The 23970-nt window shown below is 32.6% G+C and overlaps 2 protein-coding genes across 2 annotated transcripts in view; both read right to left on the reverse strand.

Annotated features, from left to right (window-relative positions):
• The window catches only part of LOC111049472 (transcription initiation factor TFIID subunit 1), a 51845-nt gene extending 41326 nt beyond the window's left edge, over positions 1-10519 (reverse strand). The window contains exons 1-5 of the mRNA XM_039437279.1: positions 10347-10519; positions 5124-5804; positions 2794-3018; positions 1843-2025; positions 457-570 (exon numbers count right to left, since the gene is read on the reverse strand). Of these exons, the coding sequence (XP_039293213.1) occupies positions 457-570; positions 1843-2025; positions 2794-3018; positions 5124-5789 (1188 nt within the window). The 5' untranslated portion in view covers positions 5790-5804; positions 10347-10519. The remainder of the gene's footprint in view (positions 1-456; positions 571-1842; positions 2026-2793; positions 3019-5123; positions 5805-10346) is intronic.
• Positions 10520-13153: 2634 nt separating this feature from the next.
• Positions 13154-23755, reverse strand: LOC111049485 (transmembrane protein 35A). Its single transcript, XM_022335564.2, has 4 exons — positions 23517-23755; positions 19130-19268; positions 17758-17864; positions 13154-15905 (listed from the first exon to the last, which is right to left on the reverse strand). Exons 1-4 carry the CDS (start codon positions 23625-23627, stop codon positions 15792-15794), a joined length of 471 nt encoding a protein of 156 aa, XP_022191256.1. The 5' UTR covers positions 23628-23755; the 3' UTR covers positions 13154-15791.
• Between the last annotated feature and the right edge of the window lie 215 nt (positions 23756-23970).

Genomic DNA, 23970 nt, shown 5'->3' on the forward strand with positions numbered 1-23970 from the left:
CTCTTAGAAAAAAATCTAATGGACTTATTTCTATATCGAATGGACTTCTAGGTTCTACATCTGTAGGTTTAATGATCCATTAGATTCAAATGAGTGTCCTGGAAACCGGACCTAAGCTTTGCATTACAATTATTATTAGACAATAATTATTATCCATTATTCAATTTGAAATTTGGAATAAACTCATTGAACAATTTAATGACAGATTAAACAAATAATTATTTTGAAATGTAACAGTTTTGCTCTGATTAGGCATATTCTGTTATAATACGTAAGACATATTATACCTCTAGTACATCAAGTTATTTATTTATTTAATCAATGAGGATTACACAACTTACAGAAAAGTACCACAGGCTTATACGCCCAATAAAATTTAAATATAATAATATTATATTTTTAATTTCAATCTGTTATACTTATTAGGCATTTTTATCTATGGAATTTGTTTAATACCTTATGTTTTATTTCTTCTCCGTTCCATACTACATCATCCTCCCAATGCAGTTGCGACACCATGAGGTAGGCATCTTCAGGAAAGCCTTCTTTCGGAGTTTCATTGTCTTCAGTCTAGAAACGAATAAAGAATCATGAATAAATTATAAAAAAAATCCAAATTTTCATTATTCCAAAGAAAGTTTTTTAAAATCCTTTTAGAGTAAGAGTTTCTAATGAGAAATTCACTGTTCAATTTTTCAAGTAGTATTTTAGGATAGGAAAAATTAGCTCATTAGTCTTTAGAAATAGAAATAGAAATACATTTATTAGCCGATAAATACTTAAAATAGTACAGTGGGCCATGTCACATATAAACATATCAATATAAAAAAATACAGGTTACAACATACCTACAAACATCAATCAATAATTATAACATAACAATTCTCGTAATTATATAAATATATCAGTCAGCTTGGAAGAAATTATTTACAATATCACAAGGGAGATCAAATAACTCTCCAACACTGTACAGTGGGTTCTCTAAAAGCATCCTTTTCACTTTTGATTTGAAAACAGATATACTCAGATTCCTGGAACACAGCGGTAACCTATTGAAAGCTCTTATTGATAGAACGTCAGATTGACACTGCAACTTTCTCAATCTTACATAGGGAACATCCAAATAATTACTCTGTCTAGTGTCGTGCCTATGCATTTCTGATCTAACTTCAAAGTATGCAACTCATTTTTTACTTTTATCAGAAGAAGCATAACAAACTGAACACTGTCATAATATGTTGTGATTTAAAAAGAGGACGACAATGCGCATAGTAGTCTGAACCAGTCATTATTCTCAGTACCTTTTTTTGGAGTAATAGAATTCTTCCCACATTAGCTGCCCCACCCCAGAGAATAAGCCCGTACATCATTACACTCTGGAAAAACCCAAAGTATGAAATCTTCAAATACTCATGAGGAACAAGATTTTCAAGTCGTCTTAACAGAAACACCACCCTGCTGAGTCGTCCACACACCCAATCAATGTGACTTGTCCAAGTTAGCTTGGAATCCAACATTATACCAAGGAGTTTAACGGTTTCAATTTCATTCGTCACGTTTCTCAGATTAAAAATATTTAGACTAGATGGCTATAGTATTGACCAATCGAAAAAAATCACTGTATTAAAAATGATGATAAATCATTCAAGAACTAAATTTTCAAACATTTCAAGGAAAGTTTTTAAAATCGAATCTTCATCCCTGTATTTCAATATTTTGTTCTACAACTTATCAAAATGTGATCGTTCTAAACTAAGAAGAATGAGTTCTTTGTGAGGTACCTATAAATGTACATTCTCATCTATGTTATGAATAGAAAGTTTGAATGATTGGTTGGTTGACCTTTTCTTTGAGTTTGAAACCGTAGTTGAATCCTTCGCCGGTCTCAGGTACATCGAGCATATCATACCAAACCTGCGCCGGCCCAAACCTCCAGTCGGCCGCCTTGGGACCCATGTCCGGGTTCTCTCCGTTGTCCGGCGACTTGTTTTGCACCTTGTCTTCTTGCGGTTGCAGTAGCTTTTTCTGAAAACAAGAACCAGTATTACTTAGAACCAGTAGAAGGAATAGTGTATCTATATTTCTACCTTAGTTAACTTACATCATTGAACTAAACATTCTGGGACATAAATTGATTTGATTTGAATTTGCAAAATCGTATTTCCAGAAAATGTATTATTAAAATTCAAATAACTGATCACACAAAAAGTTTCAATTCAACTTTATAGAAAGCTAAAATATTATCAAAGAATGAGTTGGGTTATATAGTTTCAAGAACCGAAAACGCACTTCATCATCTGAAGCACACATTTCTGGCAGTAACCAACTTTATACAGAGTGTTTCCAAACTCCCTTATTTATTGAATAACAAACAAAACATTGATTTCACAAAAAAATACAGGAATAACTTTTTTTAGTAAATTCAATTACGAATCGATTTACATCTGATTTTTCAAGACTGAACGAACATTAACATATGGCGGCTTTAGTGATAGATGACCATTGAAGGTTTGTTGCAGTGCACATCAAGACATAGTTCTAACGTCTGCTCCAATAATGCAACAATTCCAATTTGCTTTGCATGTTATTAGTGATTTTCAAACAATAATAAAACGTTACTAGTGAGTGGAAAATACAAAATGGCGGTTGTGTGAGTAAATGAGGACTTTGGGACAGTTTGAAAATGATATTTAGAAATGTTTCGTAGTCAGGAACAATGCCCTAGGATATTGGTAGGGAGTTTGAAAACACCCTGTATAAAATAGCAAATAATTTTAATAACCGAGAACGCACCTCATCATCAGAAGCACACATCTCGGGCGGAGGCGGCGGCGCAAAGTTGAACGTCCAACCGCGCTTCTTGTTGCGGTAGGATTCGTTGTCGGAGCCAGAGTCCGACTGATGATGATGATGCCTGTCTAGGTGCTTCCGGCGCTTCCTCCGCTTCCGCACACTGCGCCAGATCTGTGGCAGGCTGCTCGGCTTGCCCGGCCCGAATAGACGCGAGAACCTCAACACCTGAAATCATGAGTAGTCCAAGTCTAGTTTCGTTCAACAAGAAAAGGATAGCTTCAACACCTGCAATAATATTTAGAACCTCATTAATTGTGATCAAGTAAATTGATGATTCAACAACTAGTGAGGTCCACGTTATTGTGGCAGTGGAGAAAGATAGGGCAACCGCATTGCCGATTGTCTGCCTTACGATAGATGGTAGCTGATACCGGTATATCACATGTAATAGACCATTAACTATCAATTCTTATTTAAAATTATCAATTTTTTTCTGCCAGGAAATAGTATCTTACGTCACATGGACGGGAAGGGGCGTCTTGCAGGCGAGAATGATGTTTCTAGTCGAGGCGTTAGCCGAGACTAGAATTTCATTCGAGCACTGCAAAAGACATTCACGTCCAAGTAACGTACATAATTTTTTGTTATAATAATCTAAAGAAGAATAATTGAGAAATGGAAAACTTTACCTGCTTGTGCTGAAGTTAGTACATGCATTCTATAAACATAACCTAGTTTACAAATTCCGAATAATGAATTTTTTGGAAGTGGACAAAACTTCCAACTGGAGCGCTGAAGGGGTAAAATTTTAATACGATAGGAAAATCACATCATTTCTCTTACTGTAAGGAATAAATATTGTGAGTTGCTATTTTACAAGAGTTTGTGGTAGGCTACCTAAAATTATGATTTCAATAATCAAGCGTTTTGTCAACAAAATCGGGACGACATCGTGTAAAAACGCCCATCAACTATACACCACCCTTTCGATTTTTCACTAATTTACTATGAGGAGTCATTATTTGCAAATAAGATGTCGATTTGTTTACTTCAATATCGTTCTTACATTGGAAAGTAATGCTGTAATAGTGTGATATTTAGTGGATATTATTGTAGTTGTTTTTTCCAGTGTATCTTATATTCTTTTGCAGGTTATTGAACTGAATGAGCTTTGATTTTCATCTTATGTTGAACCATGAAATTTTAGTGTGAGAAATTACCATGTTTTTATAGGATTTCCTAAATTGTTGCTTAGTTGTCGAAATTAAAGCAATTTTCGTGCATTTTTCAAATACAGTTTCAATTTCATGTCGAAAAAGCTACTATATATTTGGGAATTGTACGAGCATTGACCTTTTTGAAGCTTTGGCTTTTACACTGAAGTTATGCTCAACGCTCGTGGAGGGGGAATAGTTTTCAGTCAAAAGGCCGCAGTTCGAATTGAGACGTAACCGGAAAAACATCATGTAACGGTGTGCGAGCCTCGGTCCTCTGAATGGGTCTGCTTTCTATTTAGAGGGACAACTTGACAAGTTTCAGTTATCAGTAATTTTTATCTAGTTAAATAGGAAACCACATTTTATAAAGTTAGTAGGAATAGAATCAGGAAATTATTTGGCGTGTAAGTTCAAGTATAGTGAGTTTTTCTTAAATCGTGAGTGTTTCTGAAGAGTCGAAGTTTAAATTGTTAAAATGATGAGTGCCAAACTTGTGTTGTTTTCTTATATAGCTCAAAATTTAGTTACATAGGATGACCGTGGCTCGAATTTAGATGCAGCAAGTTAGCAAGTTCTCAAGTCTAGAAGTTGAAAATTGAATATGCCTTCTTGACCTGAATCGATTGTTGAATAACTTTGTTTTGTTTAAAAATTTGAGATATTAAATGATTTTATTAATTACTTTTGATTAGTTCAATAAACCTGAAGTAGAATTTAATTAGTATTTTTCATTGAAGTGCCTGGCTCGTAGTTGCTAGTTGCTAAAATAGGTGACAATTGAACAATGATGATAATCTGTGCATTTAAATGAACGAATCTTCTATAAGCTCCAAACAGTTCAATTTCAAATTCAATGTATAGTAGTATAATTTCAGCAAATATTATAGAAGAGTAGATACACCCCCTCCGTTTACAATGCCAAAATGACGTTAAAGAAATGAAATAATGTAAAATACCGTAGGCCTATATCCAATGCAGTTTCTAATGGACCAAGAAAGACTGATTAAAAAAACCACTACCATTGAAAAAAAAACGAGACACCCATTCTCAAAATCAAATCGGCTTAGTAGTCCCACTGTTGCTACATACTAAGATGAAAAAAGATTAACTCACCTTATCAACACGAAAATCCGGAAATATCTCTCGGACATCAACGCCAGCATATTTTGACGGCAACATGGCCGCCAACGGTGTTTCCAATTTGCGCCTCTTCTCTTCTTCTTTAGCCGCATCTTTGTCGTTACTCGCTTTCGAATCGGACGGAGGAAGAGGAGGAGGTGGCATAAGTTGATCATCCTCGTTCTTAATATTTGTGTCCTCATCATCCGCGTCGTAATCTGTGGCATCGGTCTCTTGTTTTGGAGGCTTACTGTTGGCTACCACTTCTGTGTAACAGTCTTCAGCTAATTCATTGATATCCGAGTAATCAACAGCTGAGGGCGATTTTACATCAACGAAATGTTCCTCTTTCTCCTCATCTTCGCCCGTCTTCTCTTTCGCCTCATCCGCTTTCTCGTGAGTGTCATCGTCTTCATCATCACTGTCATCCTTGTCATCATCTTCGTTCGCTTCTCTCTTGATATTCTTCACGCCAGCTTCGCCAAGCAGATCTTGCAGGATCGATCCCAAACCAAACCGCTCCAGTGATCGCAAACTGCGTTTCGATTCGCTGTCGAGGAAATCGTTCTCTAGTTCGCCGGATTCGTCGATGTTACCGAACAGGAAGTTCGCTAGACAGAGTCCGGTTTTGCGATCTGCGTTCTCCTCGTCATCCGCCATTTTGCTTAGATAAATCTGTAAATAAAAGAATAAATTACAAATTAGATTTCTCACAAATTACTATGCAGCTAAAGCACATTATGAAGTGTGCCGGAAGCTAACCAGGGTAATATACCTGCTAAGAAAGCTCAGATACGTGGTAGACAGGGAGAGTTTGGTGATGGCATGCCACTCATTCTTTCACAGCCACCTCATGTATGGACTGATCCTGTGGAGACATGTGCCAGCAGCAAAGGATGTGCTGCTACTCCAAAAAAGAGCAGCCCGAACAATGACTTTCTCTGCAAGTGAGGACCACTGTAAGCCTCTATTCAAGGGTATGGGAATCCTTATAATCTACAGCCAGTACGTGTTCTGCCTATCGTGTATCTCCAGTCTTCGACAACGACAACAATTATAAGTAAGTATCAAGTATTGACGAATAAATAATCTGAATACAATTTAATACAATACAGTCGCTGTATCAGGAGTTGATCCCTTAACCAATTCAACACATCCATAGCATCAGGACACTACAATAATAGATAGCAATAATATTGGTCCAAAAGCTGAGATGGTACAAGCTATTTGAGTCGACCAGCCTAACAATCCAAAAGTTTATAATAATTAAGAATACATCAGTCAGGTATGAATTGCTTCATCGTATATCGAATAATTGTTGAATTATTTTTATGTATCTTGACTATGTCTATTCCAGATAAAATGAATTATATATAGGTACCCTAATTCATGAGCTATCCAAAATTGATAACGGAACATGATTTATAAAATCCAAAAACGAAAATTAATAATACCTTCAGGTGCACTAGAATAGAATAGAATTTTATTGGTCTTAAAATATTCACATGAATACATGGACTTCGTCAATTTTTTTAACACTGAAATAAGTCAAAACAAATACAAAAACACTAAGATCGTATCAGTACAATACAATAACATATGAATCACATAAAACGATTCCAATCTATTCTAAAATAGTCATGTACGGTATACAAACATTCATCAATTAACACTGCTTTTAATATTTTTTTAAAATTGAGTGCATGTGAGTACTTTCAAGTGGTCAGGTGTGGAGTTATATAATTTGATAGATGTGAAGTGCCAGTTTCTTTGTGATTTAGTGTGACTGTACAACGGAATTCTAAGTTTGTGTCTATTTCTTGTATTCAAACTATGGAAGCTATTAGTATCATACTTTTTCAAATTGCATTGAACATAACATAATATTTTTAAAACATATAACGATGGCAATGTCAAGATACCTAGGTGAATGAAATAGGGTCTACAATGTGCATTATATGGTAGCTTGCATATTATTCTTATTGCCTTCTTTTGAAGGACAAAAATTGATTTGGCGTTCACACTGTTTGCCCAAAGCATTATTCCATAACTAGCAATCTCAAACAGAGAATGACAGTTAGAAAATGAGTTGAGATAATGTGTAAGTTTCACTTTAAATCAGGCTGAGTTACTGGGTCATGCTATAGTGTTTAAAATATTTAGAAAAGCTTTAGAATAATGAAAGCCTACAGTTAGATACATTAAAATTCAAAATATTATTTGATAGGCCTAGCCTTATGTTGTTATATACTAAGATGAAAAAAGATTGACTCACCTTATCAACACGAAAATCCGGAAATATCTCTCGGACATCAACGCCAGCATATTTTGACGGCAACATGGCCGCCAACGGTGTTTCCAATTTGCGCCTCTTCTCTTCTTCTTTAGCCGCATCTTTGTCGTTACTCGCTTTCGAATCGGACGGAGGAAGAGGAGGAGGTGGCATAAGCTGATCATCCTCGTTCTTAATATTTGTGTCCTCATCATCCGCGTCGTAATCTGTGGCATCAGTCTCTTGTTTTGGAGGCTTACTGTTGGCTACCACTTCTGTGTAACAGTCTTCAGCTAATTCATTGATATCCGAGTAATCAACAGCTGAGGGCGATTTTACATCAACGAAATGTTCCTCTTTCTCCTCATCTTCGCCCGTCTTCTCTTTTGCCTCATCCGCTTTCTCGTGAGTGTCATCGTCTTCATCATCACTGTCATCTTTGTCATCATCTTCGTTCGCTTCTCTCTTGATATTCTTCACACCAGCTTCGCCAAGCAGATCTTGCAGGATCGATCCCAAACCAAACCGTTCCAGTGATCGCAAACTGCGTTTCGATTCGCTGTCGAGGAAATCGTTCTCTAGTTCGCCGGATTCGTCGATGTTACCGAACAGGAAGTTCGCTAGACAGAGTCCGGTTTTGCGATCTGCGTTCTCCTCGTCATCCGCCATTTTTCTTAGATAAATCTGTAAATAAAAGAATAAATTACAAATTAGATTTCTCACAAATTACTATGCAGCTAAAGCACATTATGAAGTGTGCCGGAAGCTAACCAGGGTAATATACCTGCTAAGAAAGCTCAGATACGTGGTAGACAGGGAGAGTTTAGTGATGGCATACCACTCACTCTTTCACAGCCACCTCATGTATGGACTGATCCTGTGGAGACATGTGCCAGCAGCAAAGGATGTGCTGCTATTCCAAAAAAGAGCAGCCCGAACAATGACTTTCTCTGTGAGGACCACTGTAAGCCTCTATTCAAGGGTATGGGAATCCTTATAATCTACAGCCAGTACGTGTTCTGCCTATCGTGTATCTCCAGTCTTCGACAACGACAACAATTATAAGTAAGTATCAAGTATTGACGAATAAATAATCTGAATACAATTTAATACAATACAGTCGCTGTATCAGGAGTTGATCCCTTAACCAATTCAACACATCCATAGCATCAGGACACTACAATACATAGCAATAATATTGGTCCAAAAGCTGAGATGGTACAAGCTATTTGAGTCGACCAGCCTAACAATCCAAAAGTTTATAATAATTAAGAATACATCAGTCAGGTATGAATTGCTTCATCGTATATCGAATAATTGTTGAATTATTTTTATGTATCTTGACTATGTCTATTCCAGATAAAATGAATTATATATAGGTACCCTAATTCATGAGCTATCCAAAATTGATAACGGAACATGATTTATAAAATCCAAAAACGAAAATTAATATTTTCAGGTGCACTAGAATAGAATAGAAGTTTATTGGTCTTAAAATATTCACATGAATACATGGACTTCGTCAATTTTTTCAACACTGAAGTAAGTCAAAACAAATACAAAAACACTAAGATCGTATCAGTACAATACAATAACATATGAATCACATAAAACGATTCCAATCTATTCTAAAATAGTCATGTACGGTATACAAACATTCATCAATTAACACTGCTTTTAATATTTTTTTGAAATTGTGTGCATGTGAGTACTTTCAAGTGGTCAGGTGTGGAGTTATATAATTTGATAGATGTGAAGTGCCAGTTTCTTTGTGATTTAGTATGGCTGTACAACGGAAATCTAAGTTTGTGCCTATTTCTTGTATTCAAACTATGGAGGCTATTAGTATCATACTTATTCAAATTGCATTGAACATATCATAATATTTTTAAGACATATAACGATGGCAACGGCAGGATATCTAGGTGAATGAAATAGGGTCTACAATGTGCATTATATGATAGCTTGCATATTATTCTTTTTGCCTTCTTTTGAAGGACAAAAATTGATTAGGCGTTCACACTGTTTGCCCAAAGCATTATTCCATAACTAGCAATCTCAAACAGAGAATGACAGTTAGAAAATGAGTTGAGATAATGTGTAAGTTTCACTTTAAATCAGGCTGAGTTACTGGGTCATGCTATAGTGTTTAAAATATTTAGAAAAGCTTTAGAATAATGTAGGCCTACAGTTAGATACATTAAAATTCAAAATATTATTTGATAGACCTAGCCTTATGTTGTTATCACAAAAAGTGACAAAGATAAATTTGACTCAGTCTAGACCTAAATTAGGTCCCCATCAATATACCCAGACCTAATATTATATCAGATCATAGATATTTGGTAGGCCTATCTAACAACAAAGATTTGATTATTTTTTGTTAAATCTGTCAAATATTTGATTGTCCAACAAATATTAACGATCAAAGATCTATGATCTGATAGATGATTGTACATAATTATTATTGTAATAAGGCCCTTACCTGAAATAAAAACAACAACACGAATAGGTAAGTTACTGCAATGTCACCGCACTTGCTCATGTTTGAAAATAGTGAATAAGGTACAGTACCTAAATTACTTTACTAGTGTAGTAAATAACTTACCAATAATCTACATATAAATATAACAAATTAACAACAAGTAAGTGAGAGAATGCCAAGAGTAAATACAAAAAATAAAAAGCTAGGCTAATTTATGGGATGAAAATGTAAAAAGGTAATGTTTAGACGGCCGATAACGTAATAGGAAATAAAAGCAAACTCAATTGACAAATTAATGAATGAATTACCAAGAAGTTTTTTGAAATTGATAGCTTATATGAATGTATTATTATGAGTTGTTTATGTAGAATATTTATTTCTACTTTATAATAACTCTAAATAAAATAAACAAAACATAACCTACATGTAAACAAGTTTTCTTGTAATAAGCGTTACTTACGTTTCAAATCACATGACTACCAGAACGAAAATTGGTAAACATATATTTCTATTAACAAACAATAAAATCACAACAGAATTTATTTATTGTGTTGAAAGACGAATAATTCAGTCAAAATACGAACTGGCTGCAAGAGATACGTGACTCAAAATTCAGAGAGTTCGCCATTTTGAATTCGGAATTCGGACAAGCTAAAAATCCAAACGGGGAGAACCTACAGCGCTTCAGTGGGTTTTTCGTCAACTACAGCTGGGGGAAAAAAGTTTGAACGCTATTAGCGCTTCCGTGGAAAATTTGTTTACTTGTGATGTATAGATCAAAGGCGTAAGTTGACTCCAACGATCCTCCTTGGTTGACTCTATAACCTACTACTTCTGATTTCTTTCATCAAGGAATCGAATTTACTATTGACGTAACGTTAATGATTCAGTAGGTGGGGAAAAATTCCGAATTCAACTTTGTGGTGGAGAACTGAAAACCTCAATTTTATGCTCCAGGACATTGATTTTATTGTGAAAGGATCCTAATATAACTTATTGGAGGAACATTTGAAAAAAGCTTGAATCAAACTCTTTCATTTTTATACATGATGCTGGCTGGTCATCAAAACCTGGTGTCCCATTAGATGTCCTTAAATAGTTATTAGATGTCCTTAAAAGTAATAATTGCAAAGAGTAATAAGACACTCATTGCTCAAGGCGAGGCGTCCGGTCATCTCTGGATTCTCTGATGACTGGACAGAAATTTATAAGTCATGTGTATATTATTAAATTGCAAATATTTAAAATAAATACAAAAAAAGAGGTGAAGAAACCAAAAGCTAATCGTTTTTTTGCGAGCGCGCCAAGTTATTGAATGAAGTAGACTACTGCATCATCAGTTCCATCCCTTCATGTGATTCTCAAAAATATTCGATTCCAGTTAATGCTATTTAGTATTTGTTACCACCACTGCAGAGTATTATCACCTCTTCCGCATCAACACTCTGCTTGTTAAATAATCGTCTAAAATGAAACATCATTATATTTCAAGTAGGGGAGTGGGTACAGCTTTCATTCAAATTTTCAACTAAATAGTTCCTGGAGATGACAGAGTCACGCCTCGCCCCTGCCATTGCTGATGCCTTAAATCTCCATAAGGGTCAGAGACCCATATTACAAAGGGACACCAAGTGTGAGTCGTGGAGGATTAGTTCTTATTGTGTCAATGAGAACTACACACCAGATTTTGGTGGCAGGCTAGTATCTCACTCAGCTTGTAAACCTGGTCAATGAAAAACTGGACGCTGATAGTGTCTCATCTTGCTTTAAACACAGACACCCCTTGTGACTCTCCCTGGTATCCCGCTGATAACACAACCTGATGGTGTCCCAATTTGGTAGTAACTTATTTAAAATTTTGAATTTCCATAGGTGATATCATATGTTATCATATGTCACTTTGTAGAAATGGTTTATCAACTTAAATCATTTCATTTCTTAACTTGAGTTCAATGAATTTGAGTTTCAGATTACTGTATTGATAATCATTGCAATTCTTATTCATGCGAATCATTATGTCAAAAAACTTAAATACTTACATTATTTATGAAATATAGAGACATTCTCCCAAAATCTTTTCTGTTACATGGTCAACTAAATTATGGAATGGACATAAAATTTACGATTCACATAATATGTATATATATATATATATATATATATATATATATATATATATATATATATATATATATATATATATAATGTGAATCGTAAATTTGATTATCAACGTTTTGATAGTATACTGTCTACTAACTTTGGTCTATTATCATCATCATACTCAATAATACTATTAGTTCTGTGAACAGTGGACCTCACGTAGTATTCTCATCCACAAGTACCTGATTTAAACTATAGACCTTATGGAAATACAGCAATAGACTGATGGCTTCTCCACATATCTGTATATAGGCCTAATCACTTGTCAGCTGATTTATGATTAGGCCTAATAATTCTATAGTCTGATTTTTACGGTAATATTGGCGTATGAAGGAGGCTCCTTTTTCCTTTTATATTATCCTTGAAATGCAAAATTTCCAAAAACCTGTATATACATCGACGCGCAATTTAAAAAGGAATATACCTGTCAAATTTCATGAAAATCTATTACCGCGTTTTGCCGTAAATGCGCAACATAAAAACATTCAAACATTAAGAGAAATGCCAAACCGTCGACTTGAATCTTAGACCTCACTTCGCTCGGTCAATAATTCATTTGAGCATCAATATTATGAACATGTCTTGAAAAAAACTTTTTTTGTATATAATTAACTTTAAGTTCTCTAAAGCAAAACTTTCAAATGATAAAAGCTAGACAATGCTATTGCAAGATTGAAAAATATTCTGGAAGGGAAATTGGATGGGTAGACTACCTAAACATGAAATGACTGTAAATAACACAAGTATTTTCAAAGTATTCAAAACGTATTTAATAATAGTAATTAATTTTCACAATATGCAAAAATTCAATTCACTACAATCAAGTGCATGTCACAAGGTAATATCATGATTTATTAAAATTCTCTTCTATATAGAGTGCTGAAGAATATAAAGTGGCCTATTGGAGGATATTGATGATAAACAAAGTTTGACAACTTTTTAATGTTGTGATTCTATGAAACGTACACCGGTTTTTTTATATCAAATGTATAATATTTAGAAATGGATTGGCACAAAAATGTGAATACTGTACTGTTTATAGGCCAATAGGGCTCAAGTTCAAGAGTAAAACATGCCGATTTTGATAAGTCCACAATTTTTCTGTTGTTAGAGGAATGCGCAGGCAAACCATGTATGAAATTCTCTAAATGAATACATTTGAAATTCCAATGACTCTCAAATAAACGAAGAGTGGGAAGATGGAAAGGCAATTCATTTTTATTCCAAGAAGATATTGACAATATGAAGAGGAGTTTTGACTTGAACATGACAGAATAAGAATTAATCACTATAGAATACTACAGAATAGAAATCCAATAAAGGCAACAGCAGTAAAATTATATAGGCCTCAAATATCAAAAACAGGGAAATAATACTTAACAACTATATGATTTGTTTTGAATAGCCTAAGCATATCTTAGTAATAAGGAAATTATAATTAAATGGATGTTATTCAAATTTTTCATGTAGAATTAATTTTAGATATTGTATATTATCAACAATACTGTAGTATACGGTACTTATGAAATATCTCTATATGATTTCTTACAATTTTTTTTATTATGGAATAGTTGATCTATAGGTTTTCCATTAATAATCGCAAGGTGAAAATGGATAACATTGATATAGCCAAGTTAAATATGAATGCTAACCATAAAACACATAAAAATAAGCTGTAATTTGTGCTGCATTATATTTCAAAAACTTTTCAATGCCTGTAACGAATGTAGAAATTCCTTGCATTTCATAAAATGACTTGGGAAGAATAATTTGAGAAAGTTTACAATCCAAAAATTACAAAGGCCGCAATGTGTAGAATTTCCAAGAACATTAATGATACGTATTTATTGCACATAGAGTTTGGTGTTCAATCTGAAATACAAAATCGCTGCTATCTGTATATCATACGAAATACACCATTTAAAAACAATAGTTATCAATTAATCAGTATATTAATGAAACCAATAGTTATTAATTTTAAAGAGTTTCAAAATAAAGATTCATAAAAAGTGGAAATAAAAAATTGCTTCTTATCAGAATATTTGACTACACATAGATATATTTTTCAACCATGATTGGAAATTAACAATATTAACATTCATATGGGAGAGGTCTTCAACTTCAACTGCATCCAGCTTGTACAGAAAACATAAATATTTTCAAATATGGTAAGTATAGATGATTATTTTCAATATGATATTCATTATTCAAAATATTGAGCGAATCATTACAGATTAGATAGAAAAATCTTCATATTATATTCACCAAATTTTTGACTAGTTTATATTATTTACAGGTAGGTCTCAAACTACTCTACAACAATAATAAGTTATTATAAAATTTGAAAACTGTCATTATAAAAGCGCATTACAATTTTCTGGGGCAACAAAATAAATAACACTTACACGATAACAATAAATATATAGTGAATTTAACACTGGGATTTGAACTTAATTATCGTTATAATTAAAGGACTAGAAAACATAACATAGTACATAATTAGACCAAAAAATCATTTGTGGAAGTACCGTAACTAAAAACAATAGAAAACGATTCAATCAATGTAAAAGTATTTTCAATTTAAATAATTTGTATCAAACATAACATTTTTTTAATTATACTATTTTTTTTATTTCACTAACAAAAGTGTAATAGGATTTTCCCAAATCAATAAATTGAAAAACAATCAGGATAAATCCATTCTCTTCAAGCTCAAAAAAACGGTACCAGTACCAAGAAAATCGTGTATAACATAGTTCTAAATTTTCTGTATAATATTATGCTTCTCAAAGTCTAAATTTCAGTAATAACTGTGCTTTTCATTTATACAATATGGGAGAGGGGATGGTAGACCTATCCTCTTAGCCTAATTCTCATTTAATTATACAGTATACCTCTATAAAGGTTGTAAATAAAGAAATTATCAACAAAATCTAATAACGTGCATTGCTGTGATTTTTTGATAAAATAAAGAGAATATAATGATGATAACAATAAAGTAGAGTACGGTATTTGAATACTTCCTCCAAACTGATTAAACTTTTTTGATGAATTTGGACTCTTCTTTCTTTCAAAAATAATTATCATGCTAAACAATAATAATAAACAGGTTAGAGAAAATTTACTTAAATAAACTATCCTTTTACAAATTTATAATCGTTCATTTATTAAATACATTTTGTTCTCAACATGAAATTCTTCTATTCCCGTTCTCATTTGAAAGTATGAATCTCAAATATAGTGAAGTAAACAACAAAGTTCAGATATGAGATCTTGTCAATTATCATCTATAATTCTTTACAGAGTAACTTGATTTCTCATACAAAACTATAATCATATTACATAGAAATTAATATGCAACTGAAGCTTACTTTGAAGATGTTAACGAATCTTAAGGATAATATACCGTATCAGATCTTACAGACAGAAAATTTAAATCACGTTGAAAGAGAGTGCGTCATACATCTATTAGCGTTTCACATGCTTGTACGTCAAAATAATACAATCAAATTACCCTGAAATTACTTCAATCATGACAAATTTCATTCTGAGTAGCCTACTGCATTTGATGATGGAGAAGTAGACGATTCAAGTCAACAAGTGTCCGGTGTATCCTTACACAGTGAAAACTCAATTCATAACTATACTTTAGAAATAGGTCGGATTTTCCTAGTGAAGAAATAGGGTTTACACAATATTCAGTTCAATTATTTATGAGCAGGTATAAACATGTTCTCGTCCAGATTCAGTCTTGTTTCTTGTTTTTAATTTCTCCATTACTTGCTGCATTATCAACCTCCAGTTTTCTCCTCAACTGCCAGTCTATCACCATTCGTCCAGTTAGCATGAAGAAAAATACCTGCAAGCAAAATCAAGATAAGATAGACAGCGAGTTTTGAAACAGTTAATTTGACGAATTTTCAACTTATTTTCTTCGTATGAGAAAAGCAGGGTTGAATTTATATTGGAGAGCGAAGACGTATCCTATTATATTAAGCGAGCAATTTCTGTATATATTTTTATATTTGAGGTATTTATATTTTTTGGTTATTTATATTTATGTCCAACGGATCTCGAAAACGGCTCTAACGATTTTCACGAAATTTGGAACAAAGTAGGTTTATGATATAAAAATTCGATTGCACTAGGTCTCATCCTTGGGAAAACTTGCTGAACGAGCATTAAAAGGATAATTCATCCTTGGCTGAAACAGCTGAGACTTCGTCGTCTGTGAATGGTAAAAAAGGGAGTGAGCGAGTGAGTCTGTGGAAAATCAAAATATTGCATCCTCGTAATTCATAAGCTGACGGATAGCCAGCTGTAAAATATAGACAGGATCATTTTAGAGAATTGTTTATCAATAAATAAAAATAACGAGTGAAGATCGGTGCCCCGATATTATTTTATTATGAACCGAACTCATATAATTATTGTCGTTTCACAGATCGAAACATACCATTTATCATCTATAATTAAGTCTACGTTTGTTTTTTAGTTTCTCAATGTTTCTAGGATAAAAAAGTGAAGTGAATTATGAAGTTTTTCTCACAGATAAGACGAAAAAGTACAGATTGATTTCTTCCGGTTTTGCAGATTAGAGTTCAATTATTCAATAAGGCTGAAAATGCTTGAAGCATGAATATTGTTTATGACAGTATTTCACAAACGTGGATATTTGTTCCTGAAAAATCACTGGAATGACAGATTCATTTTCATTTACTTTAGCATTCTAATTTATCAACACTCCTAACAGACAATACTACTGCTCCTGCTTTCACAGGTGTTTTCCTTTACCCAAGCCTGACAATTCTGTGAATACAATTTATTGATAACTTCTATTTCTGTGTCTTATTTTCTAGCAGGAAACAAAGAGAATATAGATAAGAATCTTGTAAAATCACTTCACTTATATGGGCTACTTTATTAAAAAATTATTAAAAACATGAAGTACCCTTTTATTTAAAACATTTTAAACATAAATTCAAGTTTTAATGACAGCGCTCATCGGTTTAATAATTAACACATTTCAAACATAATTATAAGTATGAAATGCTTCAAATAAAAGGTTACATGCTTTTATATTGTTTTAAAGAATATTTTATTCTTATATTTTCAAACTAATAAGATGAAGATGAAGAAAATGTTACAACTAATTAACAGGAAAGTTGTGGTTTATACTTTATACTTTCAAATTCCGATTATAACCATTTTAGTTATTCTGGAACGTTGCTATTTGAAACTAAAATAAGAATTAGTTTCTTTACAGCAGTAGTTAGTTAGTTTCTTACAGCAGAACAGCAGTAGGTTCGGGCAGAAGTAGGTAATAACTATTAAAATTTTATTAGGCCATCACTGATGCTCTTTTACTAGGATAATTAATAACTATGCAGTTAGTAGGCCAGTCATAAGTAGCCTACCAACCAGTCATTTTGATGACAAGGAGACAGTGAAATTATTAAGTATCTTTTCAGAGTTTCTATCTCAAAATTAATTCCCTCGGAGTCTATATCAAAGAACATTTTCCAGAATATATATTGATTTATCAACAAAGAATGATAAAGAAAGGAACTTTATGAATAAATAAAAATAATTGGGAAAAATTGATTTATTTCTAAAAAAATATGAAAATGGATTCATTCATCGACAAAGAACGATTGAACATGGAATTTTATGAAAAAATAAAAAGAATTGAGTTACAAAAAAGTACTCACAAGAGCAGGCGCGATTCGTTCAAATTTATCGTTCACCATGTAATGGCAATACACAGCCATCATCATTAACAATAATAGAATTATATTAGCTCCTTGTTTCACAGCATCTGAAAAGCATGAATAATATTGTCAAGAATATAAAGATGACAGACAAATGAATATCAATGAGACAATTCTAAAATGAAATTGTTGATACCATTAACATGGAACAAAGTTTCAAACGGATTCTGAAATTCATCAGTGAACATCTTTTTTAATTTGAATTCAAATGAAATTGAAACATCAAAACTTCAAATGTTTAAGCTCTTCTCCAATGAATTGAAGACTGTATTCAGAGATGTTGTAGATTTTATCTTTTATGTAGAAAAGGTTTGTGTAATTCTCAAAATATTATCAAAGCCTTGAACATTTTTGGAATAATAATTATTGAATTGTTTGTTGTATGTTTACTTTATTTTCTTTGATTGTGTTGAGCCTAAAATCATAATTAAAACGTCTCTTATTAATTTTAAATCGTATGGTGTGTAAAAAATAATCTACATGGTTGAATGAATTGCTACTGACTAATCTACATGGTGTAAAAGAATAATTTGAGTTCAAATAATGCATGCTAAAGAAAATGTTTAAGCTTCAACCAAAGATGATGCCTTGAGCTTCGATTCATTGGGTTTTGTGAAAATGAAACATTTCTAGAAGAAAATACAACATATTGTGTGAAATATGGAAAAGAGCCTGAAGATTTCATTCCTCATTGTGAATCATTTAATCAAACTACTGTTCACAGTAATGTGTAATGATTATGAAAATGATGTACGATATCTTCATAGGCCTACTGACAGTATAGTTTGAAGATGTAACTTTTGTGACTGAAAATATTACAGTGGAATATAAAGTAACATAGTCTGTTCTATGCATAGTTAGAAGTTTTATCGATCAGAATATTGCTATATTAGAAATATATAGGCTATTCTGAATGCTATAAAATTGATACGGTAACTAATATAGGGCCTCGTACGGAACAAAAAAAACTTAAATAATCTCGCTAAACTCTACCAATAGATATCCAAGATGTAAGCCTACATTGGTCAGTAAAACAAGTGATTTTCATCACAAAATATAGATTTCGGATTATTATAGGGACGAAAACTTGAAATAGAAGCGTTAATAAAGCAAGATTCTATTTTGGTAACTTCAGCTAAACAGGTGGAGTCATCGTTTCAAGCACAAATACGATAGTTTCTATTTTTGAGAGAAATTAAAAATATTTATATGGTGAATAAAATTTTTATCATATAGATATTATGTGAATCACTATGTACATTATTATGGACTATTCTAATTTTATTGGTAGCAGAAATCATGAAGTACTTACTTATTGGAATAAAAGCCATAGCTAATCCACAGATTATTTCTAGACATCCAATTACTCTCCTGTACCATTTTGCTGGAATTTTTATATCAAACATTTCTGTGAGTGGTAACACTTTAGCGTATTTGACGTATTCTTTTCTCTGGAATCATGAAAAATAATAAATTAGACGATGAAGAAAATAGGAGAATGAATATTATATTCATGAGACAAATTAAGGTCGGGAATTAAACTACGGTACCCACATAATAACAATCCGCAGAATTAAAATGAAGAATTAGTGATAATGAATTGATAATATAAGTGTTAGAATAACATAATTGTTACTATAACAGCCTATTATTATAAATTGATATTATTCTTACCAAATCATCATCGAATACTCTAACCATCCTCAGCAAAGAAATCTACTATACATATATTATTGTTGAATTCGTTTCTATCCTGTGCCATATTTTTACTATATTCACGCCAAAAAGAGCTTGAAAAATAAAAGTCTTTTCGGCTGCAGAATATAATTTAAGTGAGCATATGAAGTTAAAAAATAAGAATCCAGTCTTAATGGCTAAGTTTACAAACAATTTCAATTGTCGATCTATTTTTATTTTTATATACACAAAAACACAAATATGTAGATCAAGGTTGAGTTTATATATGCGCTAGCAGTCAGTAAACTCACATTTGCTTCAAGTAAACAAATGCTTGTTTGGAAACTTGAAAAGACCAAATATTTTGCCAATTCTTCACTCATTAGTGAGTTTCCAAATTTTTAATGAAAATTGGTTCATCTAACCATTTATCATATTCTATTTTTGCTCATTCATTGAGAATTATCTCAATGCTATACATTTTTACAATGCTATAGTAACATTTTCAGCCTGATTCTCATTCCAACGTGTCTACTAACCCAACAATATAACTTAGCATTGCTCCACATTTTTGATTTAAGTAACTCTATATATTCAGAGTGAAAATAGACCATGTCAGACCTCAGATATTGCCTTGAAATATAATGTGACTTCCAAAGGTTATTGACAAGGTTCTTTTCGAAATATGAATCTCAAAATTATTCTCAGACTACCTTGCGGAGGTCGAGAAAGAAAGTATTGCAAACCAAATCTAAAAATAGACAATATATTGTTGTTGGTTCATCAAACTCTAACACATGAAAAATAACAGACCAATGATTTGATTACAATATTGAATGGAAATATAAAAACATGTATAAAAGAACGAAACAATGATGTTTAAACATTTATGATTTTATTCTTGCAGGAAATAAGATGGGAGCAGATGATTGTTAAGTCGTAAATTTAACAATTATTCTAGATGAGTCTGTTTTTGAGTTTAGTATCTGGGCAGTAAACTAATATGGGAGACTATTGTCTTTCGGAAACCGCAGCGATAAATAATTGTTGGATTATTTTTATATAGAACCCTAGGAGCTGGCTGAAATGAAGAAGAAAAAGACAAAATGAAGTAGAAAAGTGCAAAGTATGTCTCAACTTTATTCTAGTTGCCAGCAGTCTGCCTGCAAGGCAACATGCCAGGGCCTTCAACTCACAAAATAGAAAGAAAGCTCTTCGAATAACAACCGTACAATAACTTGAATCAAACAAATTACCTAATAAACATTCGGATAATTGGAAAATGATTCAATCTTTGAAATCAGATTTAAAGATGACCTATACCTTTCAATATTTACTTTTGAAAAAATCCTCTAGCTTGAACGAGATTTCTAGACTTAATATTTATAGAGAGAAATCCGTTTTTTAAGAAGTAATTTAAAACTTTCTTCTTCAAAACGTTTCTTATCTTGGAAGATTCAATTTTTTTCAAATTTCATCATTTTGGAGGGAAGCTTTCCCCACATTGATAGTACTGTAAGTACTTGATTGGACTTGATTATCGTAGAGCTACCCACTATTTCAAGTGAAAGAATACAATGGAATTACAAATTAATAAAAACAGTATGAAAACTTAAAGTACCCTTATTATTTTAAAGTTTTAAATAATAAAAATAACTTTAAAATAATAAAGGGTACTTTAAGTTTTCTTATTGTTTTTATTAATTTGTAAAAAGTAGCCCATTCAAGTGAAGAGTTTTTTTTAATGTAATCATAATAACCATCATAGGCTATGTCTCAAAATTAAAGATTGAAATAGAAAGAGATTCGTTTGGGAGACGAGACTGCCTGTTTTTTCACCTGACTAGCCTATATTGTATATGATCACCTTTCCTCACCCATTATAAATTCTATCTTATTTTTGAACCTCCAATCATTTTATTAGTGAATAGTAAAAACCTCAATTATTATTGTATTTTAGTGCTTTTGTATTATGATGCCATCGATCTCACAAGTGTGGGGAAAGGATGAAGAAGAAGGTATTAAGGTACTAGTAGCCTAGTATACAATAGAATTGTTTGCCTGCCTATTACATGAGAAACCATAGTTGGCTAGGTATCTTCCTCTCTTTTTTTTCTCTTCTCCAACACACCCAACCACAAAGCCTATGTTTTTTTATATTTGTAACATTTTATTGTATTTTATTTGTTTTGTAATTCTTGGTCATTTTGTTTTGTGTGTTTTAATAAATTGATTGATTGATTGAAGAAGAGCCCTTATCATTATTCAAACCTGTTGATAGTTGAATGGCGCAGTACTCTACATTCAAAGAAATGATATTCTTTTGGCCGAAGGGTTTTCAATCCCTAATAAATTTATAAGCGATAGATCCTATTTATTTCCCATTATAACTATAAGTAAATAATTTATTCTTATTGAAAACTATTTGAAAAATAATGCAAAGAATAGAATATAGAAAGTACAGTACCTAGTAATAAAAGTACTGTATTTATATTGATGAAATATCATTAGGAATAATATATAGGAGAATTACTGTAATTTCTGTAATTGAAAGTTTCAAATGAATATATTTTTCAGCGCAATTTTACCCAAATATAACGAAAATGAAATATATATTCTGAAAATTTTCCTATCAATTATTATTCAATTTCCATTTCAGGTAAATCTATGCCAATTGTTAGTGGATGCATTGGGCTAGTAATTATTTGAAGGGAAGGGATCAACAACACTCCTTGCTATTTTTAATCAATTGGAAAACAGATTGGCCAAGTGTTAAGTGATGAGCTTGAAAAGGTCAAGGTAAATGCCCTTTCTCACTGTCATCAGTTATCATTGACTTAGCGCATTGCATCTCTTGGCTGATCAGACAAATTGATGAAATTTCTACACTTCGAAAATGACAAATTATCTTGCAGCGTTAATAAATTGTCCTAAATTTCATTTATAAGAATATTTCACAATAGGCTGAATTGAAATGTCTTATTATTACTAGGAAAATGAGAAAAGTATAGTCAATAAGTTAAAATATTTAGATGCAGCGAAGACAGTACTGAGTTGACTCTTAGTTTCTCTTTTCATTAATACAAAGCTTGATCAAATGAATAATCATTATTATGGAAGGAATAAATTGAACGAAGTCAGATAAATTTATTTTTTGAATCAAGAATGAAATAATTTAATGTATTAATAAGAAGTGACTGAATTATGCATAGGTCTATGATGATAGAAATAGCTATCTTATGCTATATCTTCTCTATGGTTTTGAATACAGTAACGTACGTAGGCATACGAGCGATGAATTTTGTTCAAGAGACCTTCAAGTCTACTTTTGATACCTACACAAATGTATACCGTTCACTGTCACTTTTTTAATAATTTTTAAGCATCTTTCAATTGATCATATAATAATTATTCTAACAATTGGACGACAGATTACCCTATTAATTGACAATGACAAAAGTAACAATATTATTTATTAGATGAAGCAAATAATCATTGATAGTCGCTCGTTGAGGATACCGGCTTGAAAGAATATGTAGGCTAGCTAACTCTTGTAGAATTTTATATTTTAATTTTCAAGTTTTCTCATTCTAGAATTGTTTGCTAGGAAATCTAATTGATAGGTGGATAAACCCAGCCCTTTTTGAATGAATAACATTGAATAATTTATCATTAGATATACTGATGGCATGTCATGATGCAGTCTAATTACGGTAGGTAGGTACTGTCACAATATTAGGGTTAGGAGCAATCGATTACACTTTCATGATTAATTAAATTTCAACCACTGTTCTTGATTTATACAATGTAGAGAAATATTCAAGGCATGTAATTGAAGGAGAATTATTTGTGGAATGTCGACTTGAGTAATCAGAGAAGGTGAAAATAGTGGAAGTGAAGGTAATGATTTTTCATACGAGTTCCCTCCCCCTAGCATTGCATGAGCACAACAACCCCTCTTCACCACCGCGTTTTACACACTTGAACGAACCATCACACGAGTTTTGTAGAATATAACCTACCAAATCTTTGTGTAAGTCTTTGCTAATCAACGATGTCAGCTTCATGGTGCCGACGAAAACGAAAAATATTCCTAGCAATATCGATAAACTTTTCAGCACTACCGAGCCCATGGCGGCAAAACACAACTGACGGTTGGAACAAGCGATAATCAGAATCCATTCGATGTCATCACACACGCGAGACGAAGCGAAGGCGAAGATGGAACGGATCAAACAATCTCCCTTTTGGGCGCAAGTCAAAATCTCAGTTTTCAAAGGACATGCGCTCTCGCGCGCTTTGAAAGCTCCGCAGCGCTACCAACGGCAGGAGTGTAAACCAAGCAGGGTAGTTTCAACCGCGCCCAATTTGAAAAATGTATTATCACTACAGTAAAGTGGACTGAATTGTTATATTTTGAATCACTAGTACAAACAATTAATCACATCAAGTAAATTGCACTTCACACCACTTAGG

The sequence above is a fragment of the Nilaparvata lugens genome, chromosome 11 (assembly GCF_014356525.2).
Source record: "Nilaparvata lugens isolate BPH chromosome 11, ASM1435652v1, whole genome shotgun sequence".
Classification (NCBI taxonomy): domain Eukaryota; kingdom Metazoa; phylum Arthropoda; class Insecta; order Hemiptera; family Delphacidae; genus Nilaparvata; species Nilaparvata lugens.